The sequence below is a fragment of the Misgurnus anguillicaudatus genome, chromosome 6 (genome assembly GCF_027580225.2).
Source record: "Misgurnus anguillicaudatus chromosome 6, ASM2758022v2, whole genome shotgun sequence".
In the NCBI taxonomy this organism is placed as follows: Eukaryota; Metazoa; Chordata; class Actinopteri; order Cypriniformes; family Cobitidae; genus Misgurnus; species Misgurnus anguillicaudatus.
The window spans coordinates 18,265,001-18,292,024 of record NC_073342.2 but is presented as its reverse complement, the minus strand read 5'-3'; the positions used below and the strand labels follow the sequence as shown (position 1 = coordinate 18,292,024).

Here is a 27,024-nt window from a genome sequence, read left to right as displayed (position 1 = left end):
CAATGGCCCCTTGACCTACTGCTCCAGGTAACCTGGCTCGGTGACTATAGTGCTATTATGGGCAACTGGTCATTGGCAATTGAATAGGCTGAGTCAGACCACCATGTACAAAGCACCAATTAAGGTTGCAAAAACTCCACAAAGAAAATAGCAACACAGTGCCTTCTGCTTTGTATGATAAAAAAGGAAACATTGAATCGGGATGATGTGGAGGGTAACTTACGTGATGTCTCTGCGCTGATAACATCCTTGGAGCAGGGAACAGAGGAGGTCTGAGAGAAAGTTTTGGTCTTGATTCAGTAGTGCTTGCTCGAGTTCCTAAAAAAATGAACAGCAGAAAGGAGAGATTAGTCATTACGGATGAGTCTAACACAAGCAGCTGCTTTTATGGACTTATGACACAAAAAAGCTTAACGGTCTTGACTCAATGTTTTTAATACATGTCCGTTCATTTAGGAGAAATGCTTTTGATAACTAACACAACATAACACAACCTCCTGTTACTAAACTCTTTAGGGTACGTTTACACAACATTGTCAAAAAGATTCCTGTTCACACAGAGCTTCCAAAAGCGACCCATTATGTGTGCCAGGCCAGTAGCTGGCAAGATTACTTGGTAAAGAAACACTATGCACCTGCACACGTACGCATTTTTTACAAAGCAATGAATAAAGAGCTTAGAGGCAAAGCCCGCTAGGTGCGTCTGACATGCATTCTTGGAATTTAGCAGGTTTTATCAGATCCCTTAATAGATTCTGCCAACAAACTGGTATTTCTGTATGGCCTGAAGCGAAAGTATTTGATGAACACAATAATACCGTTAGCTATAACTGTACGTTCATACCGCTGTCGACTTGAGCTTCTAAAGAAGCTTAGGCCACCCGATCATGGACGCTTGTCAAAAAGTACGGGGAAGCTTGTTGATTCTTTGGCCGCTCTGAAGTCTGTTTCCTCTGAACTAATGTTTTGGTACTAGGAACTTAAGTTTACATCGTAGGTTTCTCCAGAATCAGCCAGAGAAGAACGTCTATTCTATATTCCAATTGGTTGCTGGCGTTTTGCCGCTGCTTGCCGCTGAACCTTGGTCATAGCTCATTACCATAAATTTGAGCTTCTTTTAACTTTCTGATTGACGCTCTGGACGGCCAAAACGCGACGCCAATGGATTTGACGCTCCTTGCAGCTAAAGCCCGGGGTATACCTTTTATCCGCGTCCGCGCAGCTTTTCAAGTATACTCCCCGCAGCTACACGCGGATGGCCGCGTTCGACAATATACGCAATACAAATGATTTCTTATTCAAATTATTAGTCTAAAAAGCCGTCAGTGCAGCACTGATTTGGAGACATTTACAGTACATTAAAACATTAGGATAGGTAAAGAAAAGAAACTGATCCACCATTGCAAACACAGTTTAGAACAAACAACAAGACAACAAAGAACAGGAATCAAACATTATGATAAAAAACATGCTCCACAGCTTTCTGTTCTTGAAAGAAGTAAAAGTTAAAGAAGAAAAACGATAGTGTATGTGCAAATGCTTTCTAATTCCTTTGTATAATTGTTTGTAGTGGAGTGTCCTGTCTAAATATTTCCACGCACATGCGCTGTTGTACGTGGACTGTACGCGCAGTCTCAAATTTTGGGCTGCACGCGGACGGTCCGCGCGGCCGACCCTCCTGATGACGAAAATGACGTCATGCGGACGGCCCGCATACGCGGGCGCCCCTAGTATACTTTCGGCTTAAGAGAAGCAAGCTATCATTGTAAATTAATGACTTCCGGTAACTCTGGAAGCTCAAGTTGGCGGCGATGTGAACCTACGGGAAATTACAATTGAGTCTTTGTTTAAATCAAACCTCAAACTATACCTATAAGAGAAGGCTCATAATCTTTCAATTTAAGTGTCTTTATAATATTTTTATGTCTTTTTGTGTGGTTATTTATTTGTCTTGGAAATGGTCAACACTTGTTTTATAGTGCTCTATAAATAAAATTACAACACAACACAACACAACACAACACAATACGTGCCTAGAGCATTCGGTTCATATCACTCATTTTAAAGGGACACTCCACTTTCTTTGAAAATATTCTCATTTTCCAGCTCCCCTTAGGAGTTAAATATTTGATTTTTACAGTTTTGGAATCCATTCAGCTGATCTCTGGGCCTGGCAGTACCACTTTTAGCATAGCTTCGCACAATCCACTGAATCTGATTAGACCATTAGTATTGCGCTTAAAAATAACCAAATAGTTTCAATATTTTTTCTATTCAAAACTCTTCTGTAGTTACATCGTGTACTAAGACCGACAGAAAATTAAAAGTTGTAATTTTCTAGGCAAATATGGCTAGGAACTATACTCTGATTCTGGTGTAATAATCAAGGACTTTGCTGCTGTAACATGGCTGCAAGAGGCACAATGATATCATGCAGTTCCTGAAAATAGTCCCCTTAGTAACTTCAATAGCAGGGCACTATTTTCGGGCATTGCTTAATATCATTGGACAATGGGGTTGGTTATTACCCAAAATGCTGTTGTCATGTAAATTAATACCCAAAATGCAAAAAAGTGTCCAAATTTTGGTTAAAAACATTGTGTAAGCTTTGTCTAAAGCTTAAAGTGTGAGGGAACTACAGGCCATGTTTGACTGCCTTTTAAGGTTGTCATTAGACTTTACAAAAGAAACCAGAGAAAGACAGATTGTTGTCATGAGGAAATGCCAGTCAATCAGCAGTACTCAACCACAGTCATTTAGGAACTAAACTGGCAAAAGATGTTGTGTTTGAAAGGATTACGTAAATTTTTTTATCTTGAAACTTGACACATACTGAAGTTCCCAATTCTGTCTGAATGTACAATCCTCAATCATTTCTTTGCTTCATTTTCATATCTTTGTTTTACTGACTTTTTGACTTTTAAGACCATTTTTAGGTGAAATCAGTTTGGTCATCACCACTCGAAGTACAAGCAAGTCAGCAAAGTGAATTACAGTAATATAGAAGGACCTGGTAGGGTTCAAACTGAGCAGTTGAATCTGAATGGCTTTGCAGATTTGGTAAGCACTGTCTCAAGCAAAGTCTTAGGGTGGGTTGCACCAACAAGGATTAGGCCTAAATCTGGTTTAAATCTAAGCTTATTTAATAATTCCGTTGCACCAAACTTTAAACCTGTTTAAAAATAAACAGGTTTAAATTTAAACTGTCATTTTGATCCAGCTTTAAATCTTACAGTAAATCTAGATTATCTTTAATCCTGTTGCTCCATTACTTTAAACTCTGTTTTAAATCTCAGTGAGGGATTAACTTTAAACTTGCATATGAGGAGGTTTAAATATGTTTATTTTACAATTAAATGTCTGGCCAAATTATTAGAAACACATAACGCGAGCGTGGTGGCGCTATTTAAAGATGCGTTTATTATAACATCTCAACAAAGTGAGTTTGGCGGCTCAAAAAGATTATTAACAGCACCGGTGACAGCTACCGATGCTCGTATGTGCTTCTCCTCTGTCACGCGCGCTCCAGTCAGACGAAGGACAGTGAATGTACGGACACACGGTGGCGCTTCATGACAAATGCGTCGACACATCTTGTTCATTATAGCACAATATCTGAGCTTTGCGATATTTCCTGTCACAATATTTCCTGGTCTGTTAATTGTTTTTAAAAGAATCAAATGTTTTTATTTGAATCAGACTTTTAGATTAGCCTACCGGTGTATGTAGGTGATTTATAATACAACAATTACATTACCTTTGCTTGCATAAACGGTTTATTTCCTTTTTGAATGACAACGTCAACATTGTTGCTGTTTAATTACACCGGAAAATTCAACATGGCGGACAAAATAAATCGCAGATGAAGGATTTAATACAGTTTAAAGATTTAATCTAAGATTTGTTAATCTGTGTTTAAATTTAAGTGGTGCAACACAACTCGAATTAAAATTAAACTGGGATCAACAAACCCTAGATTAGCTCTAAACTCTGCTTAATTTAATCCTTGTTGGTGCAACCCACCCTTAAAGTTGTGAATAAATTAATAAAATCCTGGTAGAACCCAGACTAACAGAAGAAACAATAAGTTAGCCAAGATAGATTAACATTGAAGTACTACAACAAATAAATGTTTAGTATACATTATTATAATGTAATTGTCTTTGTTAAATCCTTGGACATAGTGTTAGTGTATTGTGAATGTCAATCCACTTTCTCCAGGTTTTTTTGTAAAGCTTTCATCAACAAGATGTAACCGAGGTTCAAGTTTAACCTTCATCCCCTTCTACGTCCATTGTACAGGAGCTATTGAGGGTTTATGAAGCGGCAGTAAGTGGGACTGCAAACCCCAAGCAGAGAAGCGAAGCTAAGCGACAGCTTGAGCCCAAAGCCACAGTTAGCAAATGCCTCTTTCCTTCTCTAACCCAGCATGGACTTCTCTCTTCTCATAATGCCCAATGTCACTTGAAGGAAAATGAAGGGGTAATCGGTAGAGCAGATATGTAAATGCCCAGTACTTCATCACTGGTCCACTTTCCTTGACACCCTATCACAAGGAGCTTAGCGATTTGGTGCTCCGGTTGCTTTCTTTTGCAAGATCTCAGCTTGCTGCTGCTTAGTCCCTCAGGCAACAGGGAACACTTTTCAGCTCCAATACAAAACATTCCCCCTTCCCTCTTCATAACAGGGTGACACTCCAAAATTAACTCAAGGCTGAGATCAGCAGCGCATCCATTCATTGCGAGATTCACTCAAGCCGCAGATTGCAGCTTCTCTCTGGAGAAATGGCTGCGAGAACAGGGTCATATAGGGTCAGTTCACACACCTCCTGGTTGAGGAAAGGTACAAAAACCGGGAGCTTAGTGTCAGCTGGAGTAAAAACAGAGAGAAATCTTGAAAAACAGAATGGTGGGAGAAAATGATGGTGATGAACATGCTGAATTAATTTATTATGTTTTTTTTGGAGGGGGATCAGCTATAATGAGCAATTTAGAAGCTATTGATTAGCTCCTCTAGGCAGTCAATAAAAGTCTAAAGAATCTGTGAAATACTTTATTGAAGGACATGGATAGCAAATCTAGAGACTGGGACTGATCAGATGGCAGGATCCACCATAACAAAAACAAAGTATGTTATGGACAAATTTGGCAGCAATTAATGTTATATATACACAATGCTATTTGTGTTATGTCCGAATGTTTTCCTTTATCATATTTTAACATGAAAATGCTCTTTGACTTATGACTACAGTGTTTCTGACACTTTGTAAGCGATACATAATTTATGTACAGATATTGCTAATCAATCATTCACAATTTCACTTCAAAAGAGCTCTGGTTATGCTGTCATGCTTATTAAGTAAACAAGCACAACATATAGATTTACCTGTGCGATATACTGAAGGAAACATAAATAAGCATTTTCTATACTGATCATCGATTTATTTTTAGCTAAAAACACATTTTAAAGAGATAACTCTATTATTGGTTGACACGTTTATTCGTCCACTGAAACAAGGAAATTCAATGCCCAAAATTTGAGACCGCGCGGACAGTGCACAGACACTTAAGGTACATTTACACAGGACAGAAGCGTTAAAGGTAGGGTAACACATTTTGAAAAATGCTAACGGTAGCCGCCTAGCAATGGAGTCCCGATCCCGCCCTCAAGTCGGGCCGCCATCCAAAGTCACGCCTCTTCCAAAACACATGAACACGCACAGATCAGACGGTCACATCTCATGTCTGATTCAGCAGTGAGAAAACTTTGCAGTACAAAGTCGAATAACACTGCCAAAATAACCAAACAACTAATTTACATCAGAATTAGTTTAAGCACACGTTCGGTTAAGACGTAGTAACTATATCGTTACGCTAATCCGTAAACGAACACAAATTTCATAAGCAACACAATGTTTCATCAAAGTAGAATATCTGAATCCATCTCAATACAAACATATCGCGTACCTACCTTACCAAAATAAACTGTGCAACGACTCTTTCAGACCCTTTGCGTCCTGCAGCTGTTTGCATCTCGTGGTAAGCAGTAAAGTTACCGATGTTCATTTGGGGTTTTGCTCTTGCTGATCCAGTTAGTTTTTGCTGTTGTTGTTATAAAAGATGCCTTTAGTTTTGTGCCTCCTGTGTAGGTTGTCAATTTAGCAGAAAAGTTTGCTGTTCTCACTGTTTACAGGCAGGAGGTGAGCGCACGTGAACGCGCCGATGACGTATGGTGTCTGCGTGGACTCGCTGCGCGGTGGGCATTTAAATTATGCTTACGTATGAGGGACAAGAATGGAAACGTCCGCCCCACCGAAATCTGTGGTTTGTTGAGCATTTTTTGGTCCTACGCCTTTCACGGATGACATAAATTTCTACAAATACATTTGGACGGCTTGGCGCGGTGATTGCTGTCAGGATGTAGGGAGACTTTTAACCAGCATAACAAAAAATGTTTCAGGATCAAATCTGTTACCCTACCTTTAACACTTGACGGAAGGCATGTCTCAAGCGTGGCCAGCAGCCAATCACAGTGTCCGCAAAACATGCTCCGGTCTTCCACAAATGTAATTGGCTGGCTCTGCCTAGGTTATTTGCATTAGGCGATCTGATTGGCTGACATACACATTGCCACTTGAAAAGTTGAGAAATTCTGCTGCGAGCAACGGCAGTGACGCAGCGCCGACTGATCCACATTTCAGTTCGGCAACGCATGACGTCCCTCATTAAAAGTGAATGGGAAGCGTCAATGTACCGTTAGGTGTACAACAGCACATGCGCAAGAAAATATTGAGGGGCTGTCCACACGGAGACGCGAATCACTGTATACGCATAAATTTGTTATCGTATTGGCGTTTCATCCACACGGATCCGGCGATTTCAGAGAGTGAAACCGCTATTTTTTGAAACCTGGTCCTAAAGTGGATAAATCTGAAACCGACACCCTTGCGGTTTTGTCTGTACAGCCAATCCGTATATTTTGTGAAGCGAAAACGTCATCACATCACGTGTCGGAAGCGTCACACGTCACAGCAACAACAATAACGGCGTACTATGTGATTGTGTTCGTGCTACAGAAGCAACTAAAGCCTACTAGCTTTATTACATCAAATCTATTGCTTCTATGCAATTGTGGTGACCAACAAGCGATCATCGACAGCACCATACGTTGGTTATGCGCATGCTCAAAGTCTTCTTCTCCGTGTATAGTGTATATCTGTAGCAGAATTACAGCGCCCCATACTGGTCCGGCATATATACTACACCGGTTTCAGTCGGTTTCAGTGGTTTCGTGTTTACGGATTATTTTTTTAGAGCAAGGGAAAAAAATGATCGGATAGGGAATGCACCGGCTTCGTGTGGATATAGCCTGAGACAGGGCACTCCACAACAAACAATTACACGGCTATAGACCTTTTTTACAGTAACCGGAAATACGTAATCGTCATGAAAGCGGAGTTCCTGTCAAGGGTCAACACACTAGAAAAACATAAACCCGGGCAAGTTTAAAATGGATCAAAGAGTCTACACAACTTTGTTAACGGATTTGCCAAATATTACATTTGCTGATGTGACACGACTAATGGAGGAAAACATTTTCCATGAAGAATTTGTCCATAAATATCTAGGTAAGTAGAAAGCGAGTCTAACTGTTACTGAACTGTTAACTAAAACGACACATTATTAGCGTGTCCACTTACACATAATGTATGTATAGTAGATGATATAGACTACCTTACTAAAACATTATAGTCTGCTTTAAATGAAGCATTATGGTACCAATTACCTTCAATTACTGCCTATGGTTGTCCAAGTGAACGTCTTGTGTGTAGCAACAATAACGTTAGCCAGATGCCATCATTATCAGTTAACATTTTGTCTGGTAATGTCTGTGATCGTATGTTTGTGTGTCGGGGTGAACTCGTTCCAAGAAAAATGGGTAGAGATAGAATTTGGTTGCAAGCGGCGACCAGTGAGCCCTAAACTGTAGTCGTTAGTGAACTGTCTGCTGCATACATAAGTGCTCTCCTTTCTTATGGTTAAGTTAGGTCCTTAATCACGCTGGATAGCCTGAATCCACTTCTGTCTAACTTCACCATCAACAGGGAATTAATGGAACAGATACGGCTTTTTACAGTGCCTTGACTGCGGAGGAATTAGATATTTTTAATGTACTGTAAATCAGTGAATCAGTGCTGCACTGATGGCCTGGTAGAGTAATAGTTTGAACAAGAAATAATTTGTATTGCGAACGTGTTGAACACATCTGCGCGTATCCGCTGTGAGTATACTTGGAAAACTCTGCCAACGCGTGCATGCGCGAGCTGGACGAGGTATACTCGGCCCTTAAGTGCTCTTCCGCCATACAATTTAGTTCTTATTTTTTATTTTGTGCCATCATACTTACTTGTGTAACTACTCATGTAACAGTCTTTAAATAGGGAAAACATGGAGTGTTTGGTGGCTTCTAAATGCATCCCTGTTTGGATCCAAAGGAATGAAGCTGTACAAAAATTATGTGCATGCATTAAAAAAAAGATAGGTATGTATTCATTTGTCTAAGTTGTGGTAAGAACATGGTAAAATATTGAAAAACTGGTGTTTTCCTTTAACTGTCCACCCCAGAACAACCTAAAGCCATCTGATCTTGAGTATGAAGGTCTGGCTACGTGAGACTACCATATGATCTTATGATAGGGGCTTGACGAACCAGGGAAGGAGAATGCATAATGATCCAGAACATCCAATAAGGGAGTGAATGTGGGAACTCACGCCTTCGCTTACACAAGACTCTTAAGTCAGTCTTCACCTCAGCGCAACCCCTGAGATTTCCAACTACAGCGGAGTCTGCATATTTTACAAAAGTCTCCATTTACAAGGGTCAAAAACTCAGAAGTAGTCTGATGACAGGCGTAACCGCAGCAAAAGTAATGCGTTTTAAAACAAAACTCACTGTAAACGTAGCCTGATACTAGATGTGGGAACAATTCATGCATCAGGTCAGGACAAAGCTTGTTACTTAACACTTGTCAAACAAATGTCTCAATATGATCACAATCAATAGAAGAATTAAAATCCAAACGTGTTGTTTCACCGATTTGGTAAATTGTTTATGTTACAACACGTGAAAAATATAAAGTGTAAAGTATTTTTGTCTCATATTCACCTTTTAATTTTAAGACGTTTCTTGACTCCAAAGCCAACATAGCAATTTTGCCATTATTGTCCCATTACTTATGGAGGGTACTGTATTTCCATCCATATTATGTTCACAATTTACTTACACCAAGGTGGGTTTGGGGTTGCAACCTCTTTACTTGTCCCCTAGATCCTGTGTTGCGCTCATAACTTCCTGGTCCCTTGACAGTTAGTGGACCAGAGTAAGCTCATCTATCAGTGCAGCCTGGACTTTGATCACACTTCAAACCTGAAGCCGACTGTGGGGGATTAACACAACCCCACTTGGCTTTTGAAGTGCCATTCAGAAACTCAGATGGCAGAAACGGGGAATTATTGTTTTGCATGCCCGTTGCTCAAGAAATTCGAAGTCTCTTTAGGCCAACCATACACTACGTAACTCAAGCTTGTCGCCCAGCACTCACTTTAAGACCACAACTATTTCAAGTCATGCTGGCATGGACACAAAAGAAGGAGCTTGAACTACAAGACACTTATCCCTAAATTAAGAGAATCTGTGCATATCAAAGGAAACTTTATGCACAAAGACAATTTAATGCAAGTCTTACTGTTGCTGGGATTTGGCAGACCACGCACACCTGACAAAAAAAACACAGGGCTCGAAATTGCGACCATTTTGGTCGCATATGCGACCGAAATTTAATCTGTGCGACCTTAAAATATATTTGGGAGCATTTGTGCGACTGCCCATTTTGTTGTGACGCGAGTTGATTGTGATCCTGCGTGCTGGCGCTGTCCCAGGTTCAGTGTTCTCTCCAACGATACATAACCAATCAAATTTCACCATTAAGTTCTTGCGTTTAATGAAGACCGCAGATTGGCTAATATGAGCGTCAGTCATTTCTTGTTGCAGTGAAGCGCGGAAATGTGAAAAGACGAACGCGTCGCAAGCATGACGAGAGCGAGCCTATTACAGCTAAGGTTATTACTGTATTTTTACGACGATCCGGATTCAAATGTAACTCCACCACCGGAAAATACGAGTTGACGTTAAACCTTTCAGAGAGAGTGGCTTAAAGATTTCGAGTGTCTCCGCTATGAAAATGTAACTTACTGTGTTTACTGTAAATCCTGTAAAACGGCGTTAATGGCGGAATCAAAACATTTTAAGCGCCAGACGTACCTTGCTTAAACATGGCGAAAGTGCCAAAAACATAAGACGTGTCATGACAAATGTGTTTATTATTGATGGAGACACCGACCTGTCTGTCAAAGTGTGTTTGATGGTGTATGTGCGCATGCGCTGGTGAATGGACATTCGACAAACATCCTTGTGGTCCATGTTGCTGTGGAATACCACAATGCTGATGGTATGTTTTTGTTGTATTTTTTAAAACATTGCCTATTTAGTAGTAAAAGCATCCTGGTAATGCAGTTATCAATACCAATATATATTAGCCTCCTTCTATATTAGGGTCACTTTTTTGTAATGTCACAATTAATCAGTGTTTTACTTGTTTGCTAGATTTTCTGTGTAATCTTAATCATGTTACCTGTAATTGTTAAATTACTATTGCTGCTATACTATTTCAACAGCATTTGGGTATTCATTTAGGAATTTATGCAGCAAAAAATAAAATAAAATAAAATAGAAGACCAACTTTTAAATGCTGGCCATAGGATGTGTAAAGCCCGGCGGTGGTGTTTTATTTTTAATAAAATAAATCTATTAACATTTACATTGTAGTTGTGGTGCTTTTTAATTTTTGGATGGATGCGCCTAAATTTTTGCTGGTGCTCCTAACTCTTTGAAGTTGGGAGCACCAGTGCTCCCAAATAAAAAAGTTAATTTTGAGCCCTGAAACATCTAGATCAGTGGTCTCCAATATGGTTAGGTTGCCTGCACAGAATCTGTGAGTTGCCTACCAAACCACATTCTATTAAAATGGCCTCAAATTTTAATATTTATTACATACTTTTTTATATTAGCTTGGCTTCTTTATGTATGTTAACATTTAAACATATCAACAAGTAAAATAGAATAAAATCAACAAGTAAAACAAAAAGGTTTTGAGTAGACTATATAAAAAAACTAGCTCTTCATCCAAGTAGCCAATGGTGGTAGTAGCCTATGCTCACACAAACTTTGGAGACCCCTGGTCTAGATATCAGACAACATTTACATTTAGCAGACGCTTTTATCCAAAGATTAGAAAACAATAAAGTGATTTGTCATAGGGAGACAATAATATAAGAAGTGCTTGTACTAAGTTACAAGTTTTCACTGTGGGTGTTAAAAATACTTTAAAATATGTTGTAGCACCTGCAACTAGTCCTCCACTGCCTGTCATACTGCTAGTCACCAGTGTAAAACATCAATGCCAGTGAGCTACAGACATGTAGTTGTACTTGATTTTGATAGTTAACCAACAAGCAGGTGTACAGTAGCCTTAAAAATATTGGATACACAGAAGGGCACAAAACATTTTGTGCTGCCAGTTTTATTATTGGTAAATTATTAGAGTAACATTTTAGGCAGACAGTATGATGAATCTAGTATTGCCATGCTGTTTCTGAAAATATTACTATGCATCTTAACTATTTCGGCTGCAACTATGCCAAGCACTTAAAAGTCAATTCATCAGGTTAGTTCAGAAAGCAGACCAACTGAAGAGCTTTCTAAAAAATAATTAAACTGGATATTTTATCAGTGACTGATCAAGCACATTATCGTTCCTGGATTTTGCATGGCAGAGCTTTGGCAATACAGAGTTGCCCCCAAATGTGGTCCCTGGTGCACAGAATAATCTTTCCACAGATGGCAAAGGAGCAATTAACAGCTCTTGTTGGTTAACCCCCCAGTCACATTAGCTACAAGCGACAGAGACAGAGCGACAGGCTACCATTCATTTTCAATGGAAGTGGCCGTTTGCCAGCGACAAGCGACGAGCTCACCGGTGCGCGAGCAAGGCGGGGCCAAAATAGACAAGCACGCTATTTTATGCAAATACTGAGCGATGCGACAAAGCGACTGCCAATCAGAGTGAAGGAGCAACGTGACGTAGGTCTGTGGTCGAGTCTGAGAAAATAATTCAAGATGGCGGAAAATGCGAATTTATGTATATATCTGATAAGTTTGGCATTTTATCTCTAATATTTTGTTACTTTTATCGAGAAATAAATACTTTTAAATCCAAAAACACCTTTCTTGTAACTTAACAATACCTCTAAAGTGACTTTTGATACCGCTTTTAGAAACTAGCCAAGGAACGCCCATCAAGCGGGTGCGTGTCGCTCGGTGTCGTTCACTTTTGTAGCTAATGTGACTGTAGGGTAAGGGAGCAACAGGAAAACAAAGGGGTGGGTAAGGATGAAAGGTGTCACGATTTCGAATTTTAAATTGAAATCGATCGAAATTAAGTCACAACCTCGAACTTCGAATTAAAAAATGAGATCGTCGATGCTGCCACGCCCTCATGTCACGTCCGGTCAGCTTGCCAAGCTGGGGGAAAAAAACTCAGAGGTAACTTGAAAAACACAGCTCCAGCGGAACACAATTTATATTTTAAACATGAGGGATGTATTGCAACGACTCCTTGAAATGCAAATCATAAACAGGATGATTTACTACCTAGTGATCTGACTTTGGACAGAGCGCAGCTCTTTGCACGTAAGTTACGCGAGAGTGAGAAAGGATTTTTGTGCAGCGGGTTATATTTGAAACAAAAGGGATTAGTTTGCCTCAGCTCGCATGAAACGCATCAAACTGAACAAATACGTAAGGATTACCACTTTAGTTTATGTTTAGACTTCGAACAGATGACACGTGAGACAAAGAGAAGCGCAGCTTCTTATGACGCGCTGGATTTATTTCAGATGCTAGGAGTCCAAGACGCATGCATTAAGTCCATGTGCATGCAAGAAGGAATCATCACTTTACAAGCTCTCTCGCGTAAAGTGAAGCCCACAAACCCCCATGCGAGGAAAAGCACCCAATGTGCATAATAATGTAATACTATAACAATAATAATAATAATAAACATATAAAGAATAACGGCCGATATATCGTTATCGGTCTTTTTTTACTCCCTAATATCTGTATCGGCATCGGCCCCAAAAAACGCATATCGGTCGGGCTCTAATAATAATGGCATAGCATTTTTTGTCTTTCCCCCAAAAAGTAAAAACCGAGAATCGAATCGTGACATTAGAATCGAAAATGTAATTGAATCGAGGAGAAACCTGACACCCCTAGTAAGGATATTTTTTGCTGTGAATGAACCTTCTGACTTGTATAGCTTGATGCCACACTTTATTTGAGTTACAACCTTCATGCACCATTACAGCGGTGTAGGCTATACAGTTCAGACCAGTCAGATTTATATGGAGAGCAGCTGTCCAGATTTGCAGTCGGTTACAAAACTGATGTCAATAAATCATTTACTGGGATGAGTGTTTTTTACTCAGCAACTTACTCAACTAACTCTAGGCGAACTCACATTTTAGTTCACTATAAGGTGGCGTGCATTCCAAAGCTTTTACGCCAGCCGATGTTTTCAATTGTTTCCAATGGAAGTATGGCATTTAAAAAAAGACACCATCTGGCGGGTTTTTCTCCACTGAAAGCCGCCGCTTTGCGTTTTTTCCGCGCTGAAACATATTCAACTTTGGGTGAAAAGCTCAGCTCTTCAATGTCAGTTCTTACACGGCCGTCCAATCACAGTGGAGGAGGGGTGAGACAAATATTACAACAACCAACTGGCACATCATACAACGACTAATAAACAAAGCAGAAGTATCACAGCAACCAAAGCGCTCAGCTGAAGAAAGCTAGCAGTCGGCTGAAATTAAGCTGTCCGCCGGCATTTTCAGCCACGTAAAAAAGCTTTGGTGTGCACACCCCCTAATACTGTAATACTCCCTTCTCCCAACTCCTCTGCAGGTCTGCACTAACACTACACTTTATAATCCGAATGAAGTAAGCTTACGTCATTATGGTGCAATTGTTTTAAAGAAAACTGGAAAATATGTATTCTCTCGTCTGAGTCACCTAGTGGTCTTTAATGTATTTATAACTTTGTGGTTTAAAGGCGGAGTCCATGATGTTTGAAAGGCAATGTTGATATTTGAAATCACCTAAACAAACACGCCCCTACCCCAATAGAATCTGGACCTTCTGTTGATAGATCCGCCCCACACATACGCAACCAGGCATTTGATTTGATTTGATTGGCTATAAGTGTGTTTTGGTAGTCGGCCCGTCTCCTTTTCCAACGCGTTTTTCAAACATCGTGGACTCCGCCTTTAATAGGCATGTTTGACTTCATGTGGTAGTGTGCAGGGCAGGCATATGACATTAAAGTAACATGAGAGTGATTCGAGAGCAGACTCAAGCTAATATGCATTTAAATCTCTGTCACACTTATTTCATGCAATAAATCGATCAGTCTGCATACTAGTGCCACATGAAGCCAAACACAATGATCATCTGAGCAAGCAGCTGCATATAATTGTGCTGCATGTATCAAAAGAGGTTTTACCGTGGCAGCTGAAGTTGAGGAAGAAAACAGTCACATATCTGATGTTAAGCGAGGTTGTGCCCCAGCCACAAACCAAAGTGAGCCGCGTCCGAGACAACCTCTGCAAGAGGACCAGAGTACGGTGAAGCGTACCACACCTGGTACATTATGGAGCAATCACACTAATGAAGTCTAATGAACCAGACTTTGGGAGTCAAACATACTCAGTCTGGTATGGTTTGATTCACATAGTGTGTACACCCTAAGAGCACTCAGCCAGTGAAGTACAGGTGATGCCAGAACAGCACACACCCCTATCTGTGTTTAAGCAGTCAGTCAACACTAATTCTTACAGGCACAAAGCTATAACCAAAGCACTAGAGGTTGTCTTTATGGCAACAGACAATATTAACCATATCTATTTGCAGATGCGAATAAAGATTCTGACCTAGAAGCCGCTCTAAACAGTTAAACTGTACTCTGTGTTCCTCATACTTTGATTTATCTGTGGCAACACTGGCCGCCACGAATAGGTTTTTCATGATTCCCATTTACATTTTTATTTTACTATTTAAAACGGCTTAATTCATTGTTGCGAGTGCTCAGCGCCTCTCTCGGTCTCTCTCTCTCTCTCTCTCTCTCTCTCTCTCTCTCTCTCTCTCTCTCTCTCTCTGTCACTCTCATGTTGCGTGCTGCACCTCTCTCTCAGATTAAGTGAACGTGTTTGCAGTGTTTTTAGTGTGCGTTCCTGTGTGTACTTGCCTTTTCATGTAAATGTCAACAGTCACAGATGTTACTGACAGAGAAGACGACTGATCAAGTTTATCATGACTTAACGAAAGGTTCTCTTTGTGCTTGGTGTGTCTGCGCTTTACGCAATCTTCAATTAAATGATCACTCGCGTTTAAAATAAAAAAGCGCTCATAACACAACAACACATTAATGAGAAGAGCAACAACAGTAAAGACCGCAAGTAATACAACAAAAAACACCTCATATATCTGCTCTTCAATGTAAATGTATGGGGATTTTGATGTTTATAAATCAGGATTTTATCAGCAGTTGAAGTAACAGTTGGTTGGATTAAACAGGAGGTCGTGTTGTTTAGTCACTATTTTATACTCGTTTTATGTCTGACAACAGAACAGATAATGTGTGAAAATAGCACTCAGTTGTGTTAAAATACAATATAATGTGACAGATCAGAGAGTAGAAAAATTTTCAAGTGCCAACACTAGACCAAATGCAAACACTACGTGATGACGTCACAAATAAGCTAATTCAGTCGTTCACTCATTTAACTATACCTTATATAGACAGTTTCATCGGATGTACATGCGGTGACGCAATACGTGTCTAGTCCGAACTTTACTTCCGGTTTCAGCTTTTTTTAATGGTCTGACTAGTTGTTAAACTGAACTCTTGAATAAACACCTCCTCAAAAATTACAAATGTTGTGGTTTCCTAGGAAATCTATGTGTTGTTTATTTTGCTTGTTATATAAATAAACTATGTTTAAAGTACTCTATTTGTTATTTTTTCTTACCGGAAGTTACGCGTTGACCATGAAAGCCACTTGTTTATGTTGTTACTAGTGAAACCGTCTATAGCAAATAACAACTGATTCCACTATGTGGGGAAGAGGTCAATGAAAATGAGTGAGCGATTTTCCATTTTTTTAAAGTAAAAAAATAACTTACAACAATAACTAACAAAGGTGTATAAACGTAAATTTGTTACGTTTACTGTCAGTATCGTTTAGCTGATTCCAGTTACGCGTTCGTCTCCTGAATCATGGGAAATAGTGAGTGAGTGAGCGAGTGTACATCAAATGTACCCCTCAAAAGTGCATTGTGGGTAAAAAGTTGTGACCAAATGTAGGGAATGAAGTCGTTCTCTCAGGTTTCAGACGCCACTTCAAAATGGCGGATGCCAAATATAGTGCACTATATAGGAGATAGGGAGCGGTTTTGGACACAGCCCTACTTTCCTGCAGAGTCAACCCCAACCAAACACACCTGAACCTGCCAATCAAGCTTTTCACGGCTACCTAAAAAATAGAGGCAGGTGTGCTGAAGCAAGGATCTGAAGCAGGGGTGGGCATTCCTGGTCCTGGAAAGTTTAGTTCCAACTCTAATCAAACACACCTTGAATGCTATTTCCAAGTCATCCTGCACCCTTTGATTAGATTTTCAGGTGTGTTTGAGGCTGTTTACACTTGGCATTAACATGTGTTTTCGTCGATCGGATCACAAGTGGACGACGTTAATGCCAGGTGTAAACGGTGTTCAAAACGTTTTGAGCTCGTCCACTTTCGACCACTTTCAACAACATCCAGAGGTGGTCGAAACCACTTTCGATCGGATCGCTTTGGAGTTGCGGAACGCACATGTGGTTGAATGCATTCGAACAGCCACACGCGACCGCCTTCTCTCCGCCCATTTATCTAATCTGAGGTATTAAACACAAGTTTTACGTCTTACTCCCGCTCGGCTTTGAATGACAGCAGAGAGACTCGCCCACCGTCTCACAGACCACCCCCTTATAGTATTCAGCACAGAAGCGGTCGAAAGTGGACAAAAGAGACGGATTTAAATACCAGGTGTAAACGTAATGTGTCTCTCTCGTCCACTTGTGATCCGATCGATGAAAACACATTTTAATACCAAGTGTAAACAGCCTCTTTGATTTGGGTTGGAGCTAAACTTTGCAGGACAGTGGCCCTCCAGGACCAGGAATGCCTACCCCGATCTAAAGTGTGCAGGAGGGTAGGTGACATCATTGGCACCACATCCTGTGGGAAACACTGTGTCCGGCATACATATTCTAAATGTCAAGTTTAATCTGACAACACTAAAAAAACATGACCCTAAAACCATGATAAAACATAACTAGAATGCATTTGCAGTAGTTGATAGTCACATACAGGAGAGAGAGATACAATTCAAATGAGGTGTCTAGTTTCTCTCCAAGGAACTCAATCGTGCAAAATTTAACTCACAAATAACCAACTCCCAAGAATTTGTGAAAAACAATTGTCATAGTTTTTTTTCTAGAGGATATTCAGTCTAAATCTTTCTAAACATGACATGTATTATTTAAAATAAATCCCTTTTAGAACATGCTACATACCACAGAATTACAGGGAGTTAAAAAAAAGAGTTTATTATGATCACCAGCAAACTTTTAGGTCCAGGAGTAGGGAACACTAAGGGCGCACTCACACCAAAACCAAACCATGCCCTAGTGTGATTATCCCCCCTCCCTACTTCTCCAGAAGCACGTGCTCGCACTGTACTTTTATCGATCCGGGCCTGGGCATCATTAGGATGTGAGTGTTTTGAACAAAACAGGAAGTAAAGCGCTCTCTTAACACTGGAACCCATCGTAATGTTAAGTCTGTGTTTCTATTGAAGTCACTAGGTGCGCAATGACACACAGCTCTCTCACATGTCAATAATATTGCTTAGTTGGTCTGTCGCGTGTGTAGTTCAGACATTCATGTAACCCTGCTGCGCGCATCAGAAAGTTTTTACGAAAGCAGATGAAGATGAGTGCAGTGTTTCCAATACATTGATTTATTTGTGGTGGCCCACCACAGAATCAACACTGGCCCCCACAAATAGAATTTTCATGATTCCCATTTACATTTTTATTTCACTATTTAAAACAGCTTAATTCGGCTTAAAATATAATTTGATATATAATACAGATCAAATAGAGATACAGATCAAAGAGTAGAAGTGAAACATATTTCAGATGCCAACACTAGATCAAACACAAACACGACATGATGACGTCACATATATGCTAATTAGTGGGTGACGTCATAACCACCACAGTCTCCTCAAAATCCTGTGGGAAACACTGGAGTGGTAGCACAATTGACGTATCTGAGCCTCTGAACCACGCTCCAGCCCACCTCTGCAAGCCGGCCATTGCACAATAAGCCAAACCGTGCCCGGGCGCGGTACAGAGCAATCACATTAGTCAAACAAACCAGGCTTTGGGGGTCAATCGCACCCGGATGCGGTTTGGATACTGTGAGTCCGCCCTAACAACAGAGCAGGGCCACTCATCTTAATGTCAGGGCCAGGTGCAACAGGTGGTTACGGACGGATGGCCAGACACATCCTGGGTTTGGGATCACAGCACATGCTATTGAGTGGGAACCATTAACTCCAGGAAACTGAGCCTCCTCACAATGGCCTCCACAAAAACTTTTGCTGACCCAGACTCGCATGGCCTTCACTTGGTGGTCTTATTACAACATCTTGTGCAGAATGTTGGCTAGTACCATCTGTAACAATGTGCATATTCAAGGACCATTACAGCAATAGAAGAAATTTCTCTAAAATGTTTCGCTTTAGAAGACATATATTCACATGCTGGAGTCGTATGGATTATTTTTTATGATTGATGGATTTGTACTTTAGGGCTTTAAAATCTAGGCCCCCACTAAATGATAATACAAATCTAGGAAGACCCAGGACATACACAATATAATATACAAAGTTAAACTGACAACCATACGCACATACTTCCTGATCGTTAATCATCAGATAATTTCAAGATATTGTACTGTCCTATTTGCCGAAGAATAAAAAGCTAAATTGAGCTGGGTACAAGGGGTGTAAAAGTCCTCTTAGGTAAAAATAATAATCAGAACCTTATTAACTGAAAGGAACTGTGTTGTGGTAATTAACCAAACAGTTTGCTGCAATTACGATCAGTGTCAAAAAGTATAATGCTACTATGATCATTATAAATCAGTTTAAAGTTATTACGCTTTAAAAATCAGAACAAGTAATAACTTAAGCAGTTCGATAGTGAATATAAACAAACCAAGTAAAATCAACAACATTTTAAAAAGTCCTTTGGACTTCAGGGAATAGGTCGGAAAAAAGAGAGTAAACAGACATTCACTATTTTTAGCAACTGAATCTTTAGCAAACAGTGTGTGCTGTAATGCAAACATAAGAAAATGAACCAGCAGACATTACCATAAGCATAACAGACAACACAACCATGGCTTCTCTTCCAAACAACTGTTCCCAAGAGCAGATGAGTGGGTCTAGCTGGGCCATTGTTATGAACTGCTCTATTAGCCTCTGAAAGCACATCAACACCCTTCCCCACCCCTCCCAAATACACACACTAACACGTACACATGCTCTCGTTGCCGTCTCAGCTCCAGGCTGAGGGTCCCTCATGTGTTTTGCACAGACTGCCCCCCCATCCCAAACATCCAACTCTTCTGTGAGGCTGGCAGGCTGCAGTCAGAGTAACATTCCCACTAGAACCAGCCCCCCCCCCAACTGCCACCCCCACCAATTCCACAGTCTGTGGGGAGAGACGCAATCCCTAATGACACACTAAACAGCAGATTTCCCATCATGATTCTTGCATCATATTGTCACAAGCAAAAAACACAACACCTAACAATCAGTCCAAGAGAGTTAAACCAAAACTGACAACCTAGGATCACAATTGAGCCCTGTCATCCAGCTTCAATTTCAGCCCACAAATGAGCACCATGTGTGGTGAGGCAGCCCCAACTTGGAGACAGCCACTGGGAACCATGGGGCGCTGCGACAATGGAGCCGGCTGAAACAAACACCACACACTACAAGACCCACAAACACCCCCCTCCCCGTGTCGAACCATCTGATACATTTACTTCTGCCCTCACCTGTCAATCAGACATGGGGGAAGGGATGGTGGTTTAGAAAGACTTGAGAAGTATCTAAGTATTATGCGTGCATGCAACTTATGATGAAGTCAGCAGACACAAAAGCAGCACTGGAAAATAAAACCTTAAAATTTGTTGATTATTGGAGTGGTTATACTAAATGGGTTTTTTAGTTTGGACTATGGCTTATGTCAAAAAGGGCACTGCGTTAGGAACACAAAGGTCATGGGTTCAATCTCAAGGAACGCAAATGTATGCTTTGAATGCACTGTAAGTCCCTAGGATAAAAGCATCTGTCAAATGCATAAATGTAGATGTAACGGATCATGACAGGCAATGTACGAATGTTTATTACCCAAGGGAAAGCAACAGTAGTAATGGTGTCCCTTAATCCGCACTATTTCAAACATGACCTGTTGTAAATGCCTAAAGATCTTTTCTCTTCTGTTAGAAATAGCCTGGGTTATAAAGATAAATATCTTTAGGATGCAGGTGGGTGGGAGTGATCCTTTTCAAGGCACAGCATCTGGGGTCTGAAACAAGGTCTGCTGACCCTTCAGTTATTGATGGTGCAAATCCTACAGCCAAAAGCTCACTTCCTCCTCCTCAAAACCACAGGAGCTTTATCGAGGGTTAGCTGCTCTCACTTCAAAGCCTTTAATTCAACACAGGCTAAACAGATACACACATGAATGTGCATACAGGCTCGCAGCAATCCTTCACAATCGACAACCGGTGTCGGAGCAAAACGGGAGAGTGCTACAGATCCGACAAATCCGTTTTCCTCATTTTAATCCATCTGCTGTTCAAAACAAGAGGCTGTCCTCGGCTCCTGCTCCATCAAGCTCCATTGAGATTAAATCTCCCTTTACAATCATACGGTGTAAGGCCCAGAAGAAAAGGTGCCCCAGATGAACTGCAGCACCCAGCTACAACCATCTCCCCTCTCTGGGGGGGGAGACGCAAAGAAAGACCCACCATCTGTGATTTAGTCATGCCAGGGCCAGTGATAGAGCCAGAGTGTGGGAGTAGTATTGGAAATGTTCTATTTAATATTGGCAACCTTAGGATGGGCGGAAGATGGAAAGGGGGAGGCACTAGTACTCTGGCACAAGGTGAGAGGAAGAAGAAAGGAGGAATTGATAAAATGACACGGCTGTGTATGAAAAGCATGAATAAGATAAACATCTGTCAAGAAACATGTGGACCTACTGCGTTAAATCCTTAACGACTGCCAGGGGCAATGGGTTTGATGATCTCAGACAATGAGCTGTGCAATCGCTGATAGAGACAAGTGTTAATTAGAGGTGCATCAGACGTCTGAATCATAAACTTGTTAAGGCACAGATTGTCATTAGAATAAGAAACGGGAGGCAAACACATGGGGGGAATAGGTTCGGTAGTAGAAGAAGCAGATAAGTAAAAGCATGGTTGCATAGTTAAATAGAGTTCATAAAGTGAATTATCAGAAATAAAATAACAATGTAATGTATTGTGTTGTATTATAATGCGATATTATGCGCACAAGCATCCAGAACAACTTAAAAATTGGCCACAACTATACTTAAAGCATGAAAGGGTTTAATATCACTCAAAGAATTAAAACAGAAAAACAAATCCCAACAAGGGTCAATATCAGCACAATTTGAAAAAGTGCTTGTGCCAGTCAGTTTCACAAAAAAAAACAGATGATGAATTCAAGATTAATCAGTAATGAGGTTGTCTATCTCCATCTGCCCACGTTGCTGACTTTGCCCACTAAATGTAATCAATTCAGAAACTAAATTAAGTCCTACTCTCATCTTCTACCGATGTGAAGGCTTGGACCAAATGCCCACAGATCAATTCTCCACCCACTTCCTAGACATCATCAACAGTTAATGAAGATGTATGAAAACAGACAAGCAACAAAACACCAACGCTCATCCTCTGCGTCCAGCCGGCAGGCCTAGCCTTCTGGCTGTGTGCACGTATGAAGGGCGGAGGGGCTCGGCTCCTGAAGGACTCCAGTTCCTGGAGGAGGTGGGATTTCAGGGCTCGTTTCACAGCCACACTGCTAGGAAATCAAGCGTGCTTCACACAGACAAAGGGCAGGGAGAGAGCCCAGGCAAGTGTGGCCTCTTCCTGTAGTGCACTTCTCTCATCTAGGGCTGGGTATACAGAGCGCGACTGAAGTGTAACCAAGAAACAATGTGCAAGGAGCCGTTTTGTCAGCTTGCCAAGAATAATCTCTATTGTCAACCCCCGGAACGGATTCCTAGAAGAAAAGGAGCTGACCCACACCTTAAATTTCATATTGGATCACTGCGTTCAAACCAAAGCTTGTGGTTTGAGTGTGACAATCGTGACCAAAAGTTATTTTACTTTTTCCAAAAGATGTCTAATTGAGGATATTGTTAGTTTAGGGTATATCACAATTCATAAATTGTACATATTATTTCTAACCACTAAAATATGTCCTCAACAGGTGAGAACTGATGATATCTCCCTGACAAAAACATAAACCAGAGACGACTGAGGCAAGGAACCAAATCTTCACAAAGACTCTGACAAATAAACATATGGTCACCTTACAGGGTAGGCTTTCTCACAGGAAAAAGACACTGTATCCTCTTACCACCGGATTTGTGTTCTATTTACTGAACTATCCACCTGCTTTTTTTAGGCACAGCTTTGGCTATAAAACAAGTGAATTACAAGAATTCTAATCTTATGCATTAAAGCCTTGGTATACATTATGCATGAGGGTTAGTGTAGAGTATGTATGATGCAAATTTCGTCATCAGAATAGTATGTGCATACTAGGTTTTTGTAACCACACATACAGAAGTATTTTTAGTATGTAGGCCTGGTATTGCAATGTCGTAATGCGCATGCATCAATCGCCTGTGTATGCGAACAAGTCAAATGAAGTATACTTGTGCGGGTACGCTTGCGTATGCGTAAAAGATTAATATACTTGGGCCTTTAGGTGTAATGGTAAATCGCGACACGCACTACACTTGTCCAATATTGATTTTGATATTAAACACAGCTCTTTCATGTACTACGGCTCTTTGATCAGTAGGAAGTCCTTATCAATCGGAAATCACCATGAGTTTGAGACGTTTATAACATACATTTTTAAAAAGTAACTCGTCAAAGAAAATCATTCATATTCTTTATTATCATAAAATGCCTGATATAAATTTGTTTATAGGCATTTCCTGGAGATGTGTGTGAAAATGGTACTACTTTTGCCGCGCATATTGAGATTCTGCATGAGCGCGCCCTCTGGCTTTTGGATGTAACGGCATTTCACCATCGTTCGTTAGGAAGCATAGCAAGCATGATTTCGCATGATTTATTGTTACACCCCTAGTCTTTACCATGGGTTTGATTCCCTGTGAACACATGCAATATGTAAAAAGTTGACTGTAACTTGCTTTGGATAACAGCTTCTGCCAAATGCATAAATGTAAATGTACTAGGCAAATTAAAATCTAAAGAACAAACCCAACTACATTCATAACCTCAGGGAGATTCGTAAAATAGTCAAAGCTCTCCTGGCAAGCTTTTAGTATTATTTAACATTGTGACAATGTTAAAGTTCACACATCACATGTTTTGACAAAAAACACATAACCTTAAGCCAACGTTGGTGATGATATACGCAAAATAGGCCTGTGTTCACAGACAAGGCTTAGCTAAAGCCAAGACTAGGCCTTAGTTAAATAAAGATGTTTAAGCATCTTTAATAAACATGCCTTAAGCCTGGGTTACACTGCATGGTTTTTGGCTGTCCCTGACATAAGATTAACATTGTGAAACAACGTGGCGATTTATATGATCGTGGCTCTTCAGCGGCGGTCCTATGTCGTACAGTGAGCGAGGTGTAAAGACTTTGGTCTTGCGTCCAAAGATAGCCTACGATAGTTTACATGTGACAATAGTGACAATGTCAGAAATTCAGCATCATCAACGCACAGTGGCTGTTTTTCAATATGCGTTCTTCAGCAATCTTGCGTCGTTGTGTTCTCATCATTAAACATCGATTTAGACAAAGATGCTGTTACTGGTGTGTATCTTGAGATAAATCAAATGCACTGGCTTATTTTAAAATCTGTTAGTGCAAGTTATCGTCAGTTGAGACGGCTCAAACAGGTGTTGTAGTCTAGGACTAGTCTTAAGCCTTGTCTGTGAAACTAGGGGAAAGCGACTAATCTATAAGCATTAGAATTTTAATATATTTACAACTAAGCGTCTTACTCGTTTTTAATGTGAATGTATAAACTTAAGAGAATAGAGATTGAATCTTTAACAAAACCACTAATAAGAATATTAAGATAACAGAGAGGATTCTGCAGGGATTAATAACAGCCTGCAGTAATGACTTGAAAAACGTCTCAATCGCAAGATTAAAGCAACCGATTGGATTATTCACAGTGGTGGCTTACGTCCCATTCATGCGTGCCTGCAAAGTTACCAGGGTAGTAAAGTGGGAATGAGGGCTTTTGTGTTGAATGACCTTGGACACCTACACTGAATGCAATTAGGCTGCAAGGATGAATCGTGAAACGGTCAATGACTTGTGCCTGAAACAGCCTCCCGTCCTCTGAATGTAAATCCTTTCACACTGCATTGACACATGCTTTCTGTAATCTGCGATTGCCGCATTAAATGAGATTATCAAACTGCGCACGTACGAAATATCGGACGTGTGCTCAGTTTCCAGCTAAATAAAAGTAGTAAAATAAGGGTGTTAATAAAAGTAGTAAAATAAGGGTGTTAATGATAACGTGAGGTTTTTTTAGACTCGTGTACTGAATTTTCCTACTGATCACGCGAGGGGTAACTTTCCTGGGAGTTAGCACGCGACGATCATCACCTCGAACCCTTGCTGCAATAACAAAGCGACAGGCAGCGCACGTTTCACACATGTGGGGGTCGAGATGAACCCAGGATATTGATGCCTTGTGTTGGCCATTTTTCACCCCTTTTAACAATTACAGGGAGTATGGTGCTTGTTACAAATTAACAAACTCTTTCCTAATTCAATTATTTCCTCGTTTATTGCTAAATTATTTGAAATATGGATAGCCTGAGATTAAAACAAGAAAAATACTTGATCTTAGTTATTTAAAACGCATATCGGTGGATCTGGGCAAGGACTATGTCAAAGCGAGATCATTTCTGATGAATTAAAAGCCAGCACAATTGTAAAGGGTGAGTCAACACCACAAACAAGGCGGATAGTAAGTTAAACGAACAATGACCAACTCGCAGCCAGCCTGTGATCAAACAATAAACTTGTAACTCAAGATCGTGAACTTGGCTTATCGTATTCATAACAAAAGGAAAAACCCAACCGATCAAGTTTATCAAGTCACCGGCTAGTTTACGAGTAAATCTTATTCGACGCCACTCGACGTGTAAAACGAAAGCACAAGAACAGGTCTTACAGGAATAAATAAACGCGACTGTAAACTTAAAACACCAAAAGCCAAACAGCGTCGTGTAACTAACTTAAAGTTAAACAACGTAATATAAAACGAAACGCCGATATCAACGGCAAATATCTGATATACTCAAAGCAAAACAAAGTTCCCACTCGTGACAATTTTGTTGATAACGTTAACGTTACTCGTCAATCACGTAACACACCGCTTAATCAGGTTTTCTTGTCAAACAAAAGTCGTACAAAACAACACCAGCCATTGAATAAACACATTTCTGTAAATAAAAGGTGTGTCTGAAGTAGAGATCAAAGAAAAACAGCCTGTAAGTTCAATGTTTTGGGTGGACGTCTGATTAGGCGGTTAAGTTAACCGTGTCAGTTCTGTTAACGGTTAAGTTCTGTTATTACACCAACAGACGATAAATAAACAACTTTATTGTTATTATATCTTTATCAGAGATTTATTAGTGGCGAGGGTTAAAGTCCAATTAACTCAGTAATTGTAATTGTGAAGAGTCTCATGCAGATGGCTAACGTTGGTTGGGGAACATGACCAACTTGAGTTTGTTGTCATCGCTAAACGACGTGTAAATACACCTGCTGGAAAGGTAACAAAGCCGCAAGTTTATACAGACGGAATAAATTACCTCAATTTCAAAGTCTGGTAAATTAAACGCCGTCCTGAAGAGTGAGCAGAAGTGCGCTATGGCGGGGACTTCCCACCAAGACTGGATCTCCTCCACAGTAGTTATACATCCCTGTGACATTTTTATGTCGTCCAACGAGTGTCTCACATTAGAAAGTGTGGTTTCGTCAAAGCCGTCAAGTATGTTCCTCATAAAGGACTTTTTTAACTGAAAAGCAAAACTTGTTGTCCTTGCGGTGTAGTAGCCATTGCGACCCGTAGAGTCTTACAATCTGTTTCAGTCCGCATTTCACTGGAGTAGAACAGATGGGCTGGACCGTACCATCTCGAATGACGAAAGGGGGGTGACGCGCACCAAAACAAAACGAAACATAAAAACAAATCACACGTAACCTTGATAAAACTACCTTTTTACTGCTCAACAACTATTACGAACTATTTTACTTCATTTTAATAATTTACTGAGCTGAACTTGTCAATGAGAGTAAACACACACTGGAGTTACTTAGTCTTTGTTGTCAAGTGTTTTACCTCCACTGAAAGTGGTATCTTCATTTAAAGGGATTGCACACACATTTGAATTTTGTTGAAAG

General features: G+C 40.4%; 1 protein-coding gene across 1 annotated transcript in view; it reads right to left on the bottom strand.

Moving 5' to 3' along the window:
* The window catches only part of cecr2 (CECR2 histone acetyl-lysine reader), a 41,372-nt gene extending 14,651 nt beyond the window's left edge, over nt 1-26,721 (bottom strand). Inside the window, exons 1-2 of the mRNA XM_055192811.2 lie at nt 26,433-26,721; nt 224-318 (exon numbers count right to left, since the gene is read on the bottom strand). Of these exons, the coding sequence (XP_055048786.2) occupies nt 224-318; nt 26,433-26,624 (287 nt within the window). The 5' untranslated portion in view covers nt 26,625-26,721. The remainder of the gene's footprint in view (nt 1-223; nt 319-26,432) is intronic.
* Between the last annotated feature and the right edge of the window lie 303 nt (nt 26,722-27,024).